The sequence below is a fragment of the Dendrobates tinctorius genome, unplaced genomic scaffold (assembly GCF_039654945.1).
Source record: "Dendrobates tinctorius isolate UK_male_01 unplaced genomic scaffold, ASM3965494v1 ptg000155l, whole genome shotgun sequence".
Lineage (NCBI taxonomy): Eukaryota > Metazoa > Chordata > Amphibia > Anura > Dendrobatidae > Dendrobates > Dendrobates tinctorius.
This window is the reverse complement of record NW_027361822.1, coordinates 8,972,945-8,989,202: the sequence shown is the minus strand read 5'-3', so window position 1 is coordinate 8,989,202 and position 16,258 is coordinate 8,972,945. Positions and strand designations below refer to the sequence as shown.

General features: G+C 51.5%; 1 protein-coding gene across 1 annotated transcript in view; it reads left to right on the top strand.

The window, feature by feature from the left end:
• The first annotated feature begins 14,949 nt into the window (after positions 1 to 14,949).
• The window catches only part of LOC141051197 (uncharacterized), a 171,601-nt gene continuing 170,292 nt past the window's right edge, over positions 14,950 to 16,258 (top strand). The window contains exon 1 of the mRNA XM_073548067.1: positions 14,950 to 15,012. Coding sequence (XP_073404168.1) covers positions 14,986 to 15,012 — 27 coding nt within the window. The 5' untranslated portion in view covers positions 14,950 to 14,985. The remainder of the gene's footprint in view (positions 15,013 to 16,258) is intronic.

Sequence of the window (16,258 nt, the reverse complement as noted above, 5' to 3'; positions counted from 1 at the left end):
CATAAGCATGCCAATGCGCACATATGCGCACCCATAGACTTATAATGGGTGTCTTGCTGTAAAAAAACGCATTGCGTGCGCATGCGTTTTTTTGAGGAAAGTCGGACGCCCAAAAAATGCAACAGGATGCATTTTGTGCGCCCGAGCGCATACCGCAAAAAAACGCATGCGCGGAAAAACACGTACAAACGCATGTGTATGCGCACATAAGCGCATCCCATGCAAAGTATAGGAAAAAAAACGCATGCGCTATTTAGCGCTAAAATACAGCGAAAAAAAACGCAAGTGTGAAACCAGCCTTAGAATTATATACTTGTGCATGAAGCACAAAAGAAGCAGTGTACAACACACTTGTAGGACATGTGCCCTGCAGGCTTTGTCTGTGGACCTCAGTAATGGCACAGCAAAAATCCGCTGGAAGGTCAATTTCACAGCCAAACAGGACACTAGCTATCTATACTATCTGACTAAGAAACAGACGCCTAGCTAACTAGCTAAAATCTAGCTGCTCCCACTGCTGGCAGTGTCAGGAGCAGCCTCTCTGCTCTGTTTTAGTATCAATATGGCACTAAAACAAGATGTCTGCTCTTTATATGGAGAGGGACATGTGATTTAAGCAGCCAATGACACAAGCTGTTGTGTCAGGACATTGTGGGTGTTTCCTGAGCCCTGATTGGCTAGCCGCTATATGCACACATAAAGTTAAAAAAAAAACTATAATAGTTTACAAGCACACCGCTCCTCTGAGCTCTGCAAACATCCAACCCTCAGCAAACACGTGCGCCATGCTTATGATACACCACTATTATTCATAGTCAAAGTGCTGAAAATACTTTAGTGTTTAGTGTAATGCTGCACAAAGGTTAATAATGGCCTCATAAGATGCTCCATCGAATAATATGCCCTGGCCCTATAAGACATTCCATAGATTATTCACCATATGCTTCCCCCATATAATGCTCCATTGAATATACCCCCATATGCTGCTCCCATAAGATGCTCCATTGAATATGCCCCCATATGCTGCCCCCATTAGATGCTCCATTGAATATGCCCCCATAAGATGCTCCATTGAATATGCTCCCATAAGATGCTCCATTGAATATGCCCCCATAAGATGCTCCATAGATTATGCCCCCAAATATTGCTGCTGCCGCTACTGTAGGTCTTAAAAAAAAGACATACTCACCTCATGTCCCTGTGGGCCAGATGTCGGGTCCTGAGCAGGCAGACACCGGAGCGTTATGGGGGACAGGTGTCACCGCTGGCTCAGGATCCGGCACCTGAGATATTTACCTGCCCCAGTTCCAATGCTGCTCGCCGCTGTCTGCCCGCCAGGTCCCTCTGTCTGTGACTGTTCATGCTGAGGGCGAGCACTGACTACGTCATCGCGCCCTCTGCTGTCTGAAAGTCACTGACAGAGGGACCCGGCAGGCAGACAGCGGCGAGCAGCATTGGAACCGGGACAGGAAAATATAACATATACTTACCTCCCCCTGGCGTGGTCTCTGCAGCCCCGTTCTCCCACGGTCTCCCTTCCTTCCTTTAGTGGTCACGTGGTACCGCTCATTAAAGTCATAAATATCCGCATATTCACGACTTTAATGACCGATACCATGTGACCGTTGTAGGAAAGAAAAGAGACCATGGGACAAGCAGGGAGGCTGCAGAGACGCGCCAGGGGGGTTAGTATGATCTGAAATAATGGGCTGAAAATCTCGGCTTATACGTGAGTATATATGGTATATTCTGTCAGGGCCCCTAAATCAGACATGGCATGTGTTAGATGTTATACCTGTGCTGGCTCCGGCCATATTGCCAGGTACTGCAATTGGCCAGGTACAATGAGAGAGAGAGGAAATATCATTCTGTGAAATGTTTTAAATGTGGTCACTTTAGACATATTGCAAGGAATTGTTATTGCACAAGTAATTGTGAGAGGCCGAGCAATATTGTCACAGAGAACAGTGTCGTGCTATACTGTGTGCTTAGACCTTGAAGTTTGGATGGATAACATGGCCCTGTTTAAAACTTGATGCAGGATGCAACTAAAAACAGTGAACCTTAGTTTGACGTTTAGTTTTCCTAAGGTGTCATGTAGCTGCGAGGGTTGTATGTTACTCTTTTGAATTGTGGAAAACTGGAAGGGGTGTCTGTAGAGGAAACGGAATCAATTGGCTAGGATCGTACTAAATGAAAATTGCATTGATTTTATGAGGTTCTCAGGGAGTTAAGATAAGATAAGATAAGATAATCCTTTAATCGTCCCACCATGGGGAAATTCAGAGCATTACAGCAGCAAGGCAGGAACAAGCACAGATACAGATGCATAAAGGCATTACATTGACAGTAGGTAGGTACATATACGAAAAAAAAGATATAACCGGACTATCACAACTTTGGATCTATCAGTTCACTGTTTGGGTCGTTCTCCGTTTTGGACAGTGCTGGTTATACAGCCTAACTGCAGCAGGAAGGACTTTCGATAGCGCTCCCTCTCACATTTAGGATGAAGTAGCCGGTCACTGACAGTACTGCACATCTTTGTCACGGTCTCATGCATGGGATGGGAATCATTCTGCACCATGTAGCTCACCTTGGCCAGTATCCTCCTGTCGCCTACTTCCTGAACTGGATCAAGGGGGCATCCCAGGACAGAGCTGGCCCTTCTAATCAGTTTGTCCAGCCTATTCCTGTCCCTGGTTGATATGCCACTACCCCATCACGCCACACCAAAGAAGATTACTGATGCCACAACAGAGTTGAAGAAGGATGCAAGGAGTGCCCCCCTAACTCCGAAGGCTCTCAGCCTTCTGAGCAGATAAAGCCTACTGTGGCCCTTCCTGTACACTGCATCCAAGTGATGGGCCCAGTCAAGCTTATTATTGAGGATCACACCAAGGTACTTATAGGTGTCGACTATCTCAATGTCATTTCCCTGAATGTTCACCACTACTGGTGGATTTTTTCACTTGCGAAAGTCCACCACCAATTCCTTGGTCTTCCCAGAATTAATCCTATGGTGGTTCCTCTGACACCACTCTACAAAAGCTTGGTTAGTATCTCTGTACTCTCTTTCATCTCCTCCTGTGATGAGGCCTACTATTGCAGAGTCATTGCAGAGTTGAGGCATTAGCTAAATTACTGGGTAGCTCAAGAAAGGTTAACGGAGGGGAAGGTTACTCTGAAGGAAAGAATGAGTGAGTTTGGTGTTAGATTATGTAGGGGAAGTGGACTGACGTATGGACCTGTTTGCAGTGGAAGGGTTAATGTATGATGTGCTGGGCATGGACTGCTGTAGGTGAAGGTGGGAGACAGCTAGATAGAGGAGAAGGGTGTTGAAGAACAAGGTTTTTGCCACTAGGGGGAGACCAAGGACAGCAGAAATGAAGGAAGGTGTAGTACTGCAGTTTGGCCACAAGATGGGAGCAGGGAGCAGTGAGAGCAGGGATTAACATCAGCTTAGATCTGCGAAAACGCACAGTCTTCGGGGCGTGGTTACAGGAACTCTAGGGGGAATTCCCAAGGAGGGGGATAAAAGGAAGCTGGAGAGTTCTAGAAGCGGTCAGTCCAGGGAGAGGAGCTCAGGAGAGAAGACTGAAGGGAGAGACTGAAGAAGCTCCAGGGAAGACTGAAAACTGAGATGGTCAGGGGGGTGGCCCCGACGAGAAGAGCCGCAGGACAGACAAGGCCCCGAGGGTACCAGATGAACGACGTACTCGGACTGGTGAAGTGCTGCGGTAGATAGGCCTAGGGCAGCCACAGCGAAAGAGCTGCGAGGGACACCATTACTACAGGGAAGGAAAGTGAAGGTACCTGGGCCTGTGTACGGAGAAGTGTGAAGCTGCTGCGGTGTATTGCTGTGGTCGTCCGGAGGACGGCCAATAAACACGGACAGTTGGACACAACTCTGTCTCCGTCTCGAGTCTGTTCGCAGTAAGCAGTGGACCACCCCCCACTCTAAACTATTACCACAATTATCCAGTGCCAGGATGGTTATTAACTGCACTGGGAGAACTCCCAGAAGCGTACTGTTCCCTTAATCCCATTTTAGGTATCGATGTAGAAGAACACCTATCACTCCAGAGAGAAGACTTGACTTTTGCCCAGATGCGCCTGAAAGACTCCAGAAGATCCTTGTTACGTTTGGCGCTGAGCTGAAACATCTCCTCTCAGATTTTGCCCATGAGGAGGAGACTGCAATAAAGCCCAAAGCTACTGGGTCGCCCTCCCAGGGTTGTGTAGTACTCGGTACCGGGCCGGTGTCAGCGGGATTTGTCACAGCGGCGGTGACCCGGTCCGTGGCTCTGGGCGCCCAAGTAATGGGGAAATTGAAATGGTGGAATGTGGTGAATTTGAATGAATAGTTTGTGACACCACCTGTGGTGTTCGGCAAGTGAGATGTTAAGCCGACGCTGTATGCAGATCCTCTGGGACTGGTGGTGTGTTGCAGCCAAGATGGTGAAGCTCCCCACAGGTGGAGCTGTAGTCCCAGGGCAGTGTAGATGTAGGGGTAGAGGAGAGGCACAGGCAGTGTAGAAGCTGGTACCCAGATGTAGCGGTACCGGGTGTGTTGACACAGGAATCAATGGAGGACACCAGGGCTTGTAGTTCCAAAGCTTTACTCACAGTCTGTAGTACACACAGGTGCCTGCCTCCATGCTGTGTCCTCCGGGTCAGGGACTCAGTCGACCTCCAGAGCAGATGGAATGCTCCCTTCCAACACTCCGCCAACATGTGCCTTTCTGAACGTCTCCTTTTATAGCGCCTTTGGTGTGAAGCACTCCTAGTACTGAGTTACACTGGAGTTCCTCCTTTAAGATGTTCCCAAGAACTATACTTCTACGGCAGACAGCTGTAGCCTGCTTCGGGGACTCCTTACTCCTAAGTCCCGGCTCACTATCCAAATTGCTGTTGTGCCCCAAGTCTGAGATGGGAGGAGTGCATTTACAGACCAATACTCCTCCGGTGTCTGCTGCAGGATCATTAGTATCCATACAACCTCAGGGACCGGGCCTCGGCCTTGCGTTTAGAACTTCTAGGCAGGGTTCATCCTCTATCCCACGTCCTCTGATCCCTTTTTCTCCTACGTTCCGTACTAGTCTTTCCTTCTTATAGAAGATCAGGTTTCTGTTCAATGTGTTTCTCTTTCTTTCCTTTCCCGTGCCCGCAGACCCAGGTCACTGAGATCTGCTGCAGCACCTCTTTCCTCCATCCTTCTCCTAGGGATCTCTCCTCACTCCTCTCTCACTGACTGACCTGAAATTCTAAACCTTCCCGCTCTTTTATGTATTCTAACTCCACCCGCCTCCCAGCACGTTTCGTGTTCCAAGCAGGGAGCCACCAAAGGTGCTCTGCTTCACTCCAAGCAGGGAGCCGCAATGTGGCTTTGCTGAACTACTGTGTTGTGTGGCATGCAAGTGTTGGAGCGTGGTCAGGAGCCTCCAACTCACCTGGATGGTGGGGCACCACACCTCAGGAAGAGGTGCAGTACCTCTGAGGCAACTGAATCCTCAGGGGCGCCACACTACCTCTTCCTGTCATTTTCCTCCTGGTCATTATTATGTGTATTTGACTGTTTATAATCTGCAGGAGGACCAAAAGACTGGCCACCCAACTGCACAGAAGTCAGGCTGAGCACCATTAACTCAGCTGGAGAAGGTCGTTAAGGTCATAAGAAAAATCCAGTTCTTTCCCCCGGATCCAATACATGTTTTATATGAATAATGATGAGAGCATTGTATTTTTATGTAAATTGATCATTTTACTGCCTAGTGAAATTCCATATGTGTGCACACTTTATGTGTAAATGCAGGACTGCCTGTACATGGACATACTCAGTAAGTGTGTTCAGGAGAAGGTGTTCATGCATTTACAGCCGGTCTTAAGTCTCTATATGCATTCAACCAAAAGCTTATTTTGGAATGGAATTGTAATATGTGTTTACTGTGAATGGGGAAAAAGAATGAAACTCTAGGGACAGGTCCCCCACCCTCTAAGGTATTTGCCACTTTAACCCTAGCAATGGTGAAGTTCATGAGGGATGGATTGAATGTTGGTTAGAATTAGACGGTGTTCTTTCCCGCAGTCAACTTAGGTATTGTGACATCACTCCCTACTCCAGAAATTCTGACCTGCCTAGTAAAGATCTGCATATCTATCCATGGAGGAACCTCATCAACGATCTTCAATCAAGACTACAGGAGAAGTGCCTGATGGAAGCTGTGTCTGATGCATGTGTGGCGCCCCTGAGGCTCAGTCACCACAGAGGTACTGCACCTCCTCCTGAGTTGTGGTATCCCACCATACAGGTAAGGTGGAGTCTCCTGACCACACTCCAACACCTGCACCCCACACCACAAAGTAGTGTAGCAAAGCACCTTCGGCGGCTCCCTGCTTGGAGTATAGCAAAGCATCCATTGGTGGCTCCCTGCTTGGAACACAAAACGTGCTGGGAGGTGGGTGGAGTTAGTTTACATTACAAGGAGCGGGAAGAGTTTAGGATTAGAGGTCAGTTGGTTAGAGAGCTGGAGAGAAGAAGATCCCCGGAGAGAGGGATAGATGGATGGAAGTGCTGCAGCAGATCCCAGTGACCTGGGTCTGCTGGCACAGGAGAGGAAGAGAGAGAGTGACGTAGCCTGAAAGCCTGATTCTTCATAGAAGGAAAGATTAGTACGGAACATGAGAAGTAAAATGGAACAGAGGACGTGGGTTAGAAGAGAACCCTTCCTAGAAGTTCTAAGAGCAAGGCCGGGGCTCGTTCCCCAAGGTTGTATGGATACTAATGGTCCTGCAGCAGACAACGGAGGAATAGAAGTAGTGACCACTTTATTCCCACACAAGACTTGCGGGCACAACAGCAACTGGATAGTGAGCCGGGACTTAGTAGCAAGGAGTCCCCGAAGCAGGCTACAGCTGTCTGCCGTACAAGTAGAGTTCATAAGAACATTGGACAGGAGGAACTCCAGTGTAACTCAGTACTAGGAGTACTTCATTAAAGGTGCTATAAGAGGAGACTTTCAGAAAGGCACATGTTGGCGGAGTGTTGGAAAGGAGTATTCCATCTGGCCTGGAGGTTGACTGAGTCCCTGACTCAGAGGACACGGCACGGAGGCAGGCACCTGTTTGTACAACAGACTGTGACTAAAGCTTTGGAACTACACGCCCTAGTGTCCTCCACTTACTCCTGCGCCAACCTGCCCAGCACTGCTGCATCCTCTGCGCCTGACACTACACCATCTACATGTCACTTCACCTACACTGCCCTGGGACTACAGCCCTGCCTGTGGAGCGCTATAACATCATTGCTGCACCACACCATCTGTCCCAGAGGATCTGTCTGCAGCGTCGGCTTACATCCACAATGCCGAACACCACAGGTGGCGTCATGAATCACTTATAAACTTTCACTACCACAAGCACACTGAAACAACCCCCTTTTACAAAGACAAGGGCCGGAGCGAGCCACGCAACCCCCCCCCCCCACAGCGGCTAGGTGGAGGCCCTTCATGACGGTGGGTTGGTGGGAAGGGGTTAATAATCCCAGGGGGTGGAGGATGGGGATAGAGGGTTATATATTAAGTGGCGTTAGGGGCGGTTACCTTCAGTTCCTGCTCTGGAGCCACGAGGGATTGTCAGAAGACCCTCTTGAGACATGGAATCCATAAATGCGGTCTTGGAGAGGCTGCGGGCGGCAGCTGAGGCGCAGCCTAATGGATGGCTGGAGCAGCAGGTGGCTGGGATCATCGGGGGTTCACCTGCTGCTGCTTCTCCCCGTGCAAGGAGGCGGGTCAGGCCTCCAGAGCGCCTGTCCCCAGGTGCTGCGCCGAACACCCAGCGCCGGCGTAGGAGCCCCTCTCGGGACCCTCCAGCCAGGGTGCCTGCCGGTAAGCGCTCTGGCAGGCCCGGGGCCGGGAGGAATCCACGGGCCGGCCTGGGTGCAGCGGCGGTCACTAGGCCTTCTCCTAGACCTCATCGGGAGGCGGGGCCGGCGGGGACAGATGACGTCACGGCAGGCCGCGGTGGAGTCGGGCGGCCTGCCTCATCAGCGCATGGAGGATTCACGAGGGCCAGCACGGGGGGAGAACCGGGTGGCTGCCCCCGGCGGCCGGGGCGGGCTAGTGCCTCCTTTGATGCGGGACCCTTGGCTGGATCAGCAGAGGGGGAGGACCAGGGACGGAACTGCAGACAAGCGGTGAGGGGTGCGTGTGGTGGGTGGCCACAGGCGGCAGCCCCGGTGTCTGTGCAACCCGCTGGCCTCGGCCGGGGTCGGAGCTTGGAAGACGCCAGGAGAGAGTGGCCCGGGAGTGCAGCGGTGTCGAGAGAGCCTGTCTCGGCAAGTATCGGACCTCTGGGGACAGAGGGTCTTCCACGAAGCTTCAGTTCTGATGCTCAGCGGGATTCCGCAATGGCGGCTGGAGGAGACACAGCGTCCTCACAGCCCAGTGAGTATGGTTCCGTGTCTTGTCTGTGTTCATCCTTAGTGAGGTCCCCTGCGGTCGGGAGTGGATTGGGGAGCGGGCCAGGGGCGGTAGGGCAAGTAGTGGGAGAGCTGGGCCCGTCACCTATTGGGGGGATTGGGGACATGTTAGCATCCATGCAGGATTTGTTGGCGTGGATGGAGGGAGTTAGAGAGCCATCGGCGCATTTAGCTGCCTGGGTAGGGTCGCAGGAGCGAGGGGCTGGCCCGTCTGGGGCGGCTATCGGGGTTTCGGGGGGCCGAGCGGACCCTGTATCTGTTTCGGTTCAGACGGAGAAAGAGAAGGAATGTCGGATCCATTTGGATGATAGGGCCCATGGGGAGGTGTATGTATGCTTTGAGGGCCCATTGGGAGCTCATCTAAAAAAGGAGGTGCAGGAAAAGATCTGGAAGGATGAGTATGTCGAGATTTTTTCCCTGTTACCGTTAGAAAAGTTCAATTTGGATAAGGGAAAGAAGGATGATAGCAAAAAAGAGGAGGAAGAAAAACGGAGATGGCGTTTGATTCCACAATCGTTTGCTAATTGGCTCCAGGCGTTTGCAATCCTGGCTAGCATGATTGGTGAAAAGGCGCCTGAGAATTGATCTCCTCTTTTTTGTTATTTGGATTCCATTGGGGAGGCGTATAGGGTAAACGGGGGTCAGGCTTGGCTCCGTTACGACGAGCAGTTTAGGCAGAGGAAGGTGATTCGTCCGGCGATTCGATGGGATCAGAAGGACATAAGCCTGTGGCTAAAGGTTATGACGCAGTCTAAGTTTGGCCATTCCTTTCTTGGGGGGGGGGCCGGGGGGGCTGGCTCTTTAAATGCGCAAAGCGGCGGTCAAGGGGCAGGCGGTCAGTTGGGTCAGGCGGGCACCCAAGAGCAGGGTCTCTGCTGGCAATTTAATGATGGGCAGTGTAGATTCGGATCCAGCTGCAAATTCAAGCACCTGTGCTCCCATTGCAGCGGAACCTCGCATGGTGCTTCAAGATGCTTTAAGAAGCAGAAAGGAAGGGCAGAGAGTGGTAATTCCAAAGGGGGAGACACCAGTGAGAATAGCCGCGATGGCCCCTTATCTAAATAGGTTTCCGGATGGTGATAAAGCGGAAGTGTTGCTGTCCGGTTTCAAGGATGGTTTTAGAATTCCTGACCCTCCTTTTGAGATACCACGGGGGCGGAAGAATCTCAGATCAGCTGACCTGTATGGTGCGGTGGTGTCAGAAAAATTGGCAAAGGAAGTTCAGTTGGGACGGATGTCGGGGCCGTTTAAGGATCCTCCATTTGAGGATCTGGTCGTTTCGCCCCTTGGAGTGGTGCCAAAGAAAGAGCCAAATAAGTTTAGGCTTATTCATCACCTGTCTTTCCCTCGCGGTAGGTCGGTGAATGATGGAATTGATCCAGAAGTGTGCTCGGTGGTGTATACGTCTTTTGATGAGGTGGCAAAGTTGGTCCGGAGGAGTGGAAAGGGGGCGCTTTTGGCAAAAACGGATATCGAGTCGGCGTTTCGGTTGCTCCCGGTTCATCCAGATAGTGTTAGGTTGTTGGGCTGTTACTGGGAGGGGGAAATTTTTGTTGATAGGTGTTTGCCAATGGGTTGCTCGGTTTCTTGTGCATTTTTTGAGGCGTTCAGTTCTTTTCTCGAATGGGTTGTCCGGGATGTGTCGGGTTTTGATTCAGTGATTCATTACCTGGATGATTTCTTGTGTATCGGTCCGGGTGACTCAGGCTGTTGTGAGAGGCTGCTTAGGGCCGTGGAGTGGGTTGCTGGGCGTTTTGGCGTACCGCTTGCTCCAGGAAAAACGAAGGGGCCTTGCACGTGCCTGTCCTTTTTGGGAATCGTGATTGATTCGGTGGCTTGGGAGTTCCGTTTACTGGATGACAAGGTTGAGGCGTTGCGGGTTGAGGTGGCTCGAGCTAGACGGGTGAAGAAACTGGCATTGAGAGAGGTTCAGTCACTACTTGGTAAATTGAATTTTGCCTGTCGCGTCATTCCAATGGGTAGGGTTTTTTCCCGGCGTTTGGCGAGCGCAACGGCGGGAGTGAAGGCCCCTCATCATTTTGTTCGACTCACCAGTGAACATAAGGCGGATTTGGAGGTGTGGGACAAGTTTTTGGAGCAATATAACGGAAGATCATTGCTTATGGAGGAGGCAGTTTTAAACGAGGAGTTGGACCTGTTTACGGATGCATCGGGTAGAGTGGGTTTTGGGGCGTATTTTAAGGGCCAATGGTGCGCGGCTGCGTGGCCTGCCGAGTGGGTTCAGCTGGGCCTCGTTAAGAATATTGCTTTGTTGGAGATTTTTCCCATATTGGTGGCGGTGAGCCTGTTGAAGGAGGAGTTTCGGAATAGAAAAGTCCGTTTTAATTGTGACAACATGGGAGTGGTGTGCTCCATTAACAGCTTGACTGCGTCCTCTCCTCCGGTGATTCGAGTTCTGCGGCAGCTAGTTTTATCTTGTTTATCGCTCAATGCTCATGTGACGGCTTCTCATGTGCCGGGTGTTAGGAATTCCATTGCTGATTCTCTGTCTCGTTTGCAGTGGGAGCGTTTTCGGACTTTGACCCCAGAAGCGGAGGAAGCGGGTCTGGAGTGTCCAGCCGGGCTTTGGAAGGTGGTCTCAGGGCTGCAGAACCCCTGATACGGGCATCTCTGTCCGCTGGTACTTGGTCGATCTACGAGTCAGTTTGGAGTTCTTGGGAGAAATGGTTGGGGACACGTTCGTATGGCAACTCTGGGGAGGGTCATTTGGGCGCGTTGCTGGCGTGGTTGGGTTTTGGGGCGGAGGAAGGTTGGTCGGTGTCTAGGGTGGGGCAGGTTAGGGCCGGTTTAGCTTTTGGATTTAAATTGCGGGGACAGGTTGATTTGACTAAGTGTTTTTTGGTCAGCCAGGCTATCAAGGGGTTCAGACGTCAAGGCAATAGGAAGGATTGCCGGCATCTGCTGTCATTTGGTATCCTTGAACGGTTGGGGATGGTGTTGGTCGAAGTTTGTGTGTCTCGGTTTGAGTGTTCTCTTTTTCAGGTGGCTTTTTCCCTTGCATTTTTTGGGGCATTGAGGGTGGGGGAGTTGGTATCTCCAGGGCGGTATTCCGGTGGGGGTTTGTTGGATAAGGACGTGTTGGTGGGTGACAGTGGTTTGGAGTTTTGGATAAGGAGGTCAAAAACGGACCAGGAGGGTAGGGGAAAAAGGGTGGTTTTGGGCGCAGTGCCAGGACCTCTGATGTGCCCGGTGCGCTGCGTGCAGGATTATAGGTCGTGGCAACAGAGGGGCAATGGGCCATTGCTGCGTCATGCTGACGGTTGCTTCTTGTCGAGGTTTCAGTTTGTGGCGGTTTTGCGTAAAGGCCTGGACAGATTGGGTATTGATGGGTCTAGGTTCGCTTCGCACTCTTTCAGGATTGGGGCAGCTACGGAAGCGGCAGCTGGGGGTTTGGGTTCAAAAGCAATACAGCGGATTGGAAGGTGGGAATCGGGACGTTACAGGTCGTACGTTCGCACTGGGGCTTTGGGTGCGGAACTACATTAAAAGGAGGACGTTGGGTTAGTTTGTCTGCGCGGTGGTTAATGGTGGTTTTTTTGTCGTTGCAGGTTGCACTCCTTTGCTGGTGTGGATCCTGGGCCATTCCTTTGTGTATTGGGGAGCTCTGCGTGCGGATGTTTGGCGAGAAGGGCGGCAGCTGGGTTTTTCGTGAAGCGTGGCGGTAATCAGATGGTTGGGTTTTAGGGGTATGGGTTGGAACAGGGTTTTGCAGGAGGTACACAATAGCGTCTGGCTTGACAAGGATCCTGATATTTTAGTTCTTCACGCAGGGGGAAATGATTTGGGGGTTCGTCCTTTTCGTGAATTAGTCAAGGATATTAAGCACGATCTTCTGCGGTTGTGGTTGTCATTTAAAGGGTTGACGGTGGTATGGTCGGAGATGGTGCCGAGAAAGACGTGGTGGCATGCAAGATCGCTGGTCAAGATAAATAGGGCACGGATAAAGGTTAATAGGGCGGTGTCTAATTTCGTAGTTAGGAATGGGGGGGTGGTGGTTCGGCACTTTGACCTGGAGAGAAGGAGTGGGGAGTTTTGGCTGGCTGACGGTGTTCATCTCAATGATGTGGGCATGGATTTATGGGCATTGGGTCTGCAGGAAGGGATTGAGAGGGCAATAGCTTTCGGAGTGGTGGGGTCTCAGGCAATCGAGGTTTTCAATTGCCTTCGGGGTGGCGTGTGGGGGGAGGGGGTCCTTGAAGTTGGTGCTAAATTGGTTTTGGGGGATCTGTGGTTATATGGATTCCTCAATGTTATTATCCGTGGTTTGGGTCTGGTGATTTGGGGGGACTTACAGCAGTGGTTGGTCGGATCCCCAGGGATTAAGTGAACAGTGCAACCCCGATGGGGTTTTGGTGCTCCTGAGCCAGTGGGGTAACGGCTGGGAGTAATTTATGGTATGTGTTTGTCCACAAAAAGTATTCTTATGTTTTGGTCACCAGATTTGGAGCTTCAAGGACCCTCTCCAAGGTTGCGTTATATTTAAAAATGTTGTACATTACTTAAATAAAAGGCTGCTGTGGCCATTATATTGCATTCTGGTGTCCTGGTGTTATTTGGGGCTCAGGTGGGTGGGGAGTTTTCTGGGGGTTGGTGGTTGGAAGAGGTAATTCAGCCGCACATCGCCAACTCCAATGTCAAGACAAGGGCCGGAGCGAGCCGCGCAAACCCCCCCACAGCGGCTAGGTGGAGGCCCTTCATGACGGTGGGTTGGTGGGAAGGGGTTAATAATCCCAGGGGGTGGAGGATGGGGATAGAGGGGTATATATTAAGTGGCATTAGGGGCAGTTACCTTCAGTTCCCTCTCTGGAGCCACGAGGGATTGTCCCGCCCACCCGCCTTAATTTTTGTTCAGGATGGCTGTCCATGGGGTATGTTATTCAATGTCATGGGTCATGGTGGCCGGTTGGCGTGTGGGGGGAGGGGGTCCTTGAAGTTGGTGCTAAATTGGTTTTGGGGATCTGTGGTTATATGGATTCCTCAATGTTATTATCCGTGGTTTGGGTCTGGGGATTTGGGGGGACTTCCGGCAGTGGTTGGTCGGATTCCCAGGGATTAAGTGGACAGTGCAACCCCGATGGGGTTTTGGTGCTCCCGAGCCAGTGGGGTAACGGCTGGGAGTAATTTATGGTATGTGTTTGTTCACAAAAAGTATTCTTATGTTTTGGTCACCAGATTTGGAGCTTCAAGGACCCTCCCCAAGGTTGCGCTATATTTAAAAATGTTGTACATTACTTAAATAAAAGGCTGCTGTGGCCATTATATTGCATTCTGGTGTCCTGGTGTTATTTGGGGCTCAGGTGGGTGGGGAGTTTTCTGGGGGTTGGTGGTTGGAAGAGGTAATTCAGCCGCACATCGCCAACTCCAATGTCATGGGCGCCCAGGGCCACGGGCCGGGTCACGGCTGCCGTGACATCTCCCATTGAAGCTCATCGGGCCCGGTACCGAGTACCCCACAGCCCTGGGTGTGAGGGCGTCTCACATGTCTGATGCATGTCGTGACTGATGGAAGTCGTGCCTGATGGAAGTCGTGCCTGATGAAAGTCGTGCCTGATGAAAGTCATGCCTGATGAAAGTCGTGACTGATGAAAGTCGTGTCTGATGGAAGTCGTGTCTGATGGAAGTCATGTCTGATGCATGTCTGATGGAAGTCGTGTCTGATGCATGTCTGATGAATGTCATGCCTGAAGGAAGTCGTGTCTGATGGAAGTCGTGTCTGATGGAAGTCGTGTCTGATGGAAGTCGTGCCTGATGGAAGTCGTGCCTGATGGAATTTGTGCCTCCACTACAAAAATGTCATGAGGCCCAGAGAGAGAGAGAGATATTTTATGTGCCAGAATGGAAAATACAGCTGTAGGGGTTAAATTAAAGGAATAGAAATTATTCCGGGCATGCTGTTTTAAACAACGGAATCCGTCGCCGGATTACGTCTTTTGACGGACAGCGACGGATCCTGCACCCATAGGCTTCCATAATAGCAAATGACAGAAGCCGCTGGATCCGTCGCTGTCCGACTTTTCAATATAGACAAATCGCAATCCCTCACTAATACAAGTCTATGAGAAAAAAAACGGATTCCGCAGAATCAGTCACTGGATCCGTTTTTTTTGAAAAACTACAGATTGTGACTGATGGCAAAAAACTGATGTGTGAAAGAGGCCTTAACAACTACACACATTATCAAGATCATTATTGCAAGTCACACTTCACAATATACATCATAACAATTTGAATTTTCTTCAAGGGGGAACGTGGGCAGTATGTCCTTCTCCTTACACATGTGCCATGTACACACACTGTACGCTCACTCCTCTCCATTCTCACGTAGCTCCATGCCATACACATGCGTTGTACATGCGCGACTCCTCATCATACATGTACAACGCCGCTCCATTCACATCATAAACACATGGCATCTGATCATGTGACCCCCTGACTCCTCCCCTCCTGTGACCTCATCCCAGGTCCTGTGCGCAGAGCAGCCATATATGTGGTATGTGGCTCTGCAGGTGGAGGTAGGTGCTGGAGATTCCCCATTACTGGGCTGCACAGGGGGCAGTAACCCCTCCATTCCCGGAGATAGCGCCCCCTGCAGGTGGAGGTAGGTGCTGGAGATTCCCCATTACTGGGCTGCACAGGGGGCTGTAACCCCTCCATTCCCGGAGATAGCGCCCCCTGCAGGTGGAGGTAGGTGCTGGAGATTCCCCATTACTGGGCTGCACAGGGGGCAGTAACCCCTCCATTCCCGGAGATAGCGCCCCCTGCAGGTGGAGGTAGGTGCTGGAGATTCCCCATTACTGGGCTGCACAGGGAGCAGTAACCCCTCCATTCCCGGAGATAGCGCCCCCTGCAGGTGGAGGTAGGTGCTGGAGATTCCTCATTACTGGGCTGCACAGGGGGCAGTAACCCCTCCATTCCCGGAGATAGCGCCCCCTGCAGGTGGAGGTAGGTGCTGGAGATTCCCCATTACTGGGCTGCACAGGGGGCAGTAACCCCTTCATTCCTGGAGATAGCGCCCCCTGCAGGTGGAGGTAGGTGCTGGAGATTCCCCATTACTGGGCTGCACAGGGGGCAGTAACCCCTCCATTCCCGGAGATAGCGCCCCCTGCAGGTGGAGGTAGGTGCTGGAGATTCCTCATTACTGGGCTGCACAGGGGGGCAGTAACCCCTCCATTCCCAGAGATAGCGCCCCCTGCAGGTGGAGGTAGGTGCTGGAGAGTCCTCATTACTGGGTGCAGGGGACATTAACCTCTTCAGTACTGAAACAAAGTAGGTGTATCTGTGTTGCTCTGTTTGTACATGTGCAGCTCTGCTCCGTACTCACACATGTGTGGCTATTCATCATACATGCGCAGCTCTGTGTACACACGCCGTACATGTGTAGCTCCTCCCCATACATATGCTATACACACCCGTCTCTGCTCTGCACATGTCATGCACTTGTGGCTCCACACCGTGCATATGCGGCTCTGCTCTTTACATAGGCCGTACACACACACACTGCTCCTTTCAGTGCACCTCATACACACGGCTTCGCTCTGTGCACCTCATACACACACGGCTATGCTGAGTGCGCGTGGTACGCAGGCGGCTCCCTCTCAGTGCGCGTGCTACTCAGGCGGCTCCCTCTCAGTGCACGTGCTACTCAGGCGGCTCCCTCTCAGTGCACGTGGTACGCAGGCGGCTGCCTCTCAGTGCACGTGGTACGCAGGCGGCTGCCTCTCAGTGCACGTGGTACGCAGGCGGCTGCCTCTCAGTGCA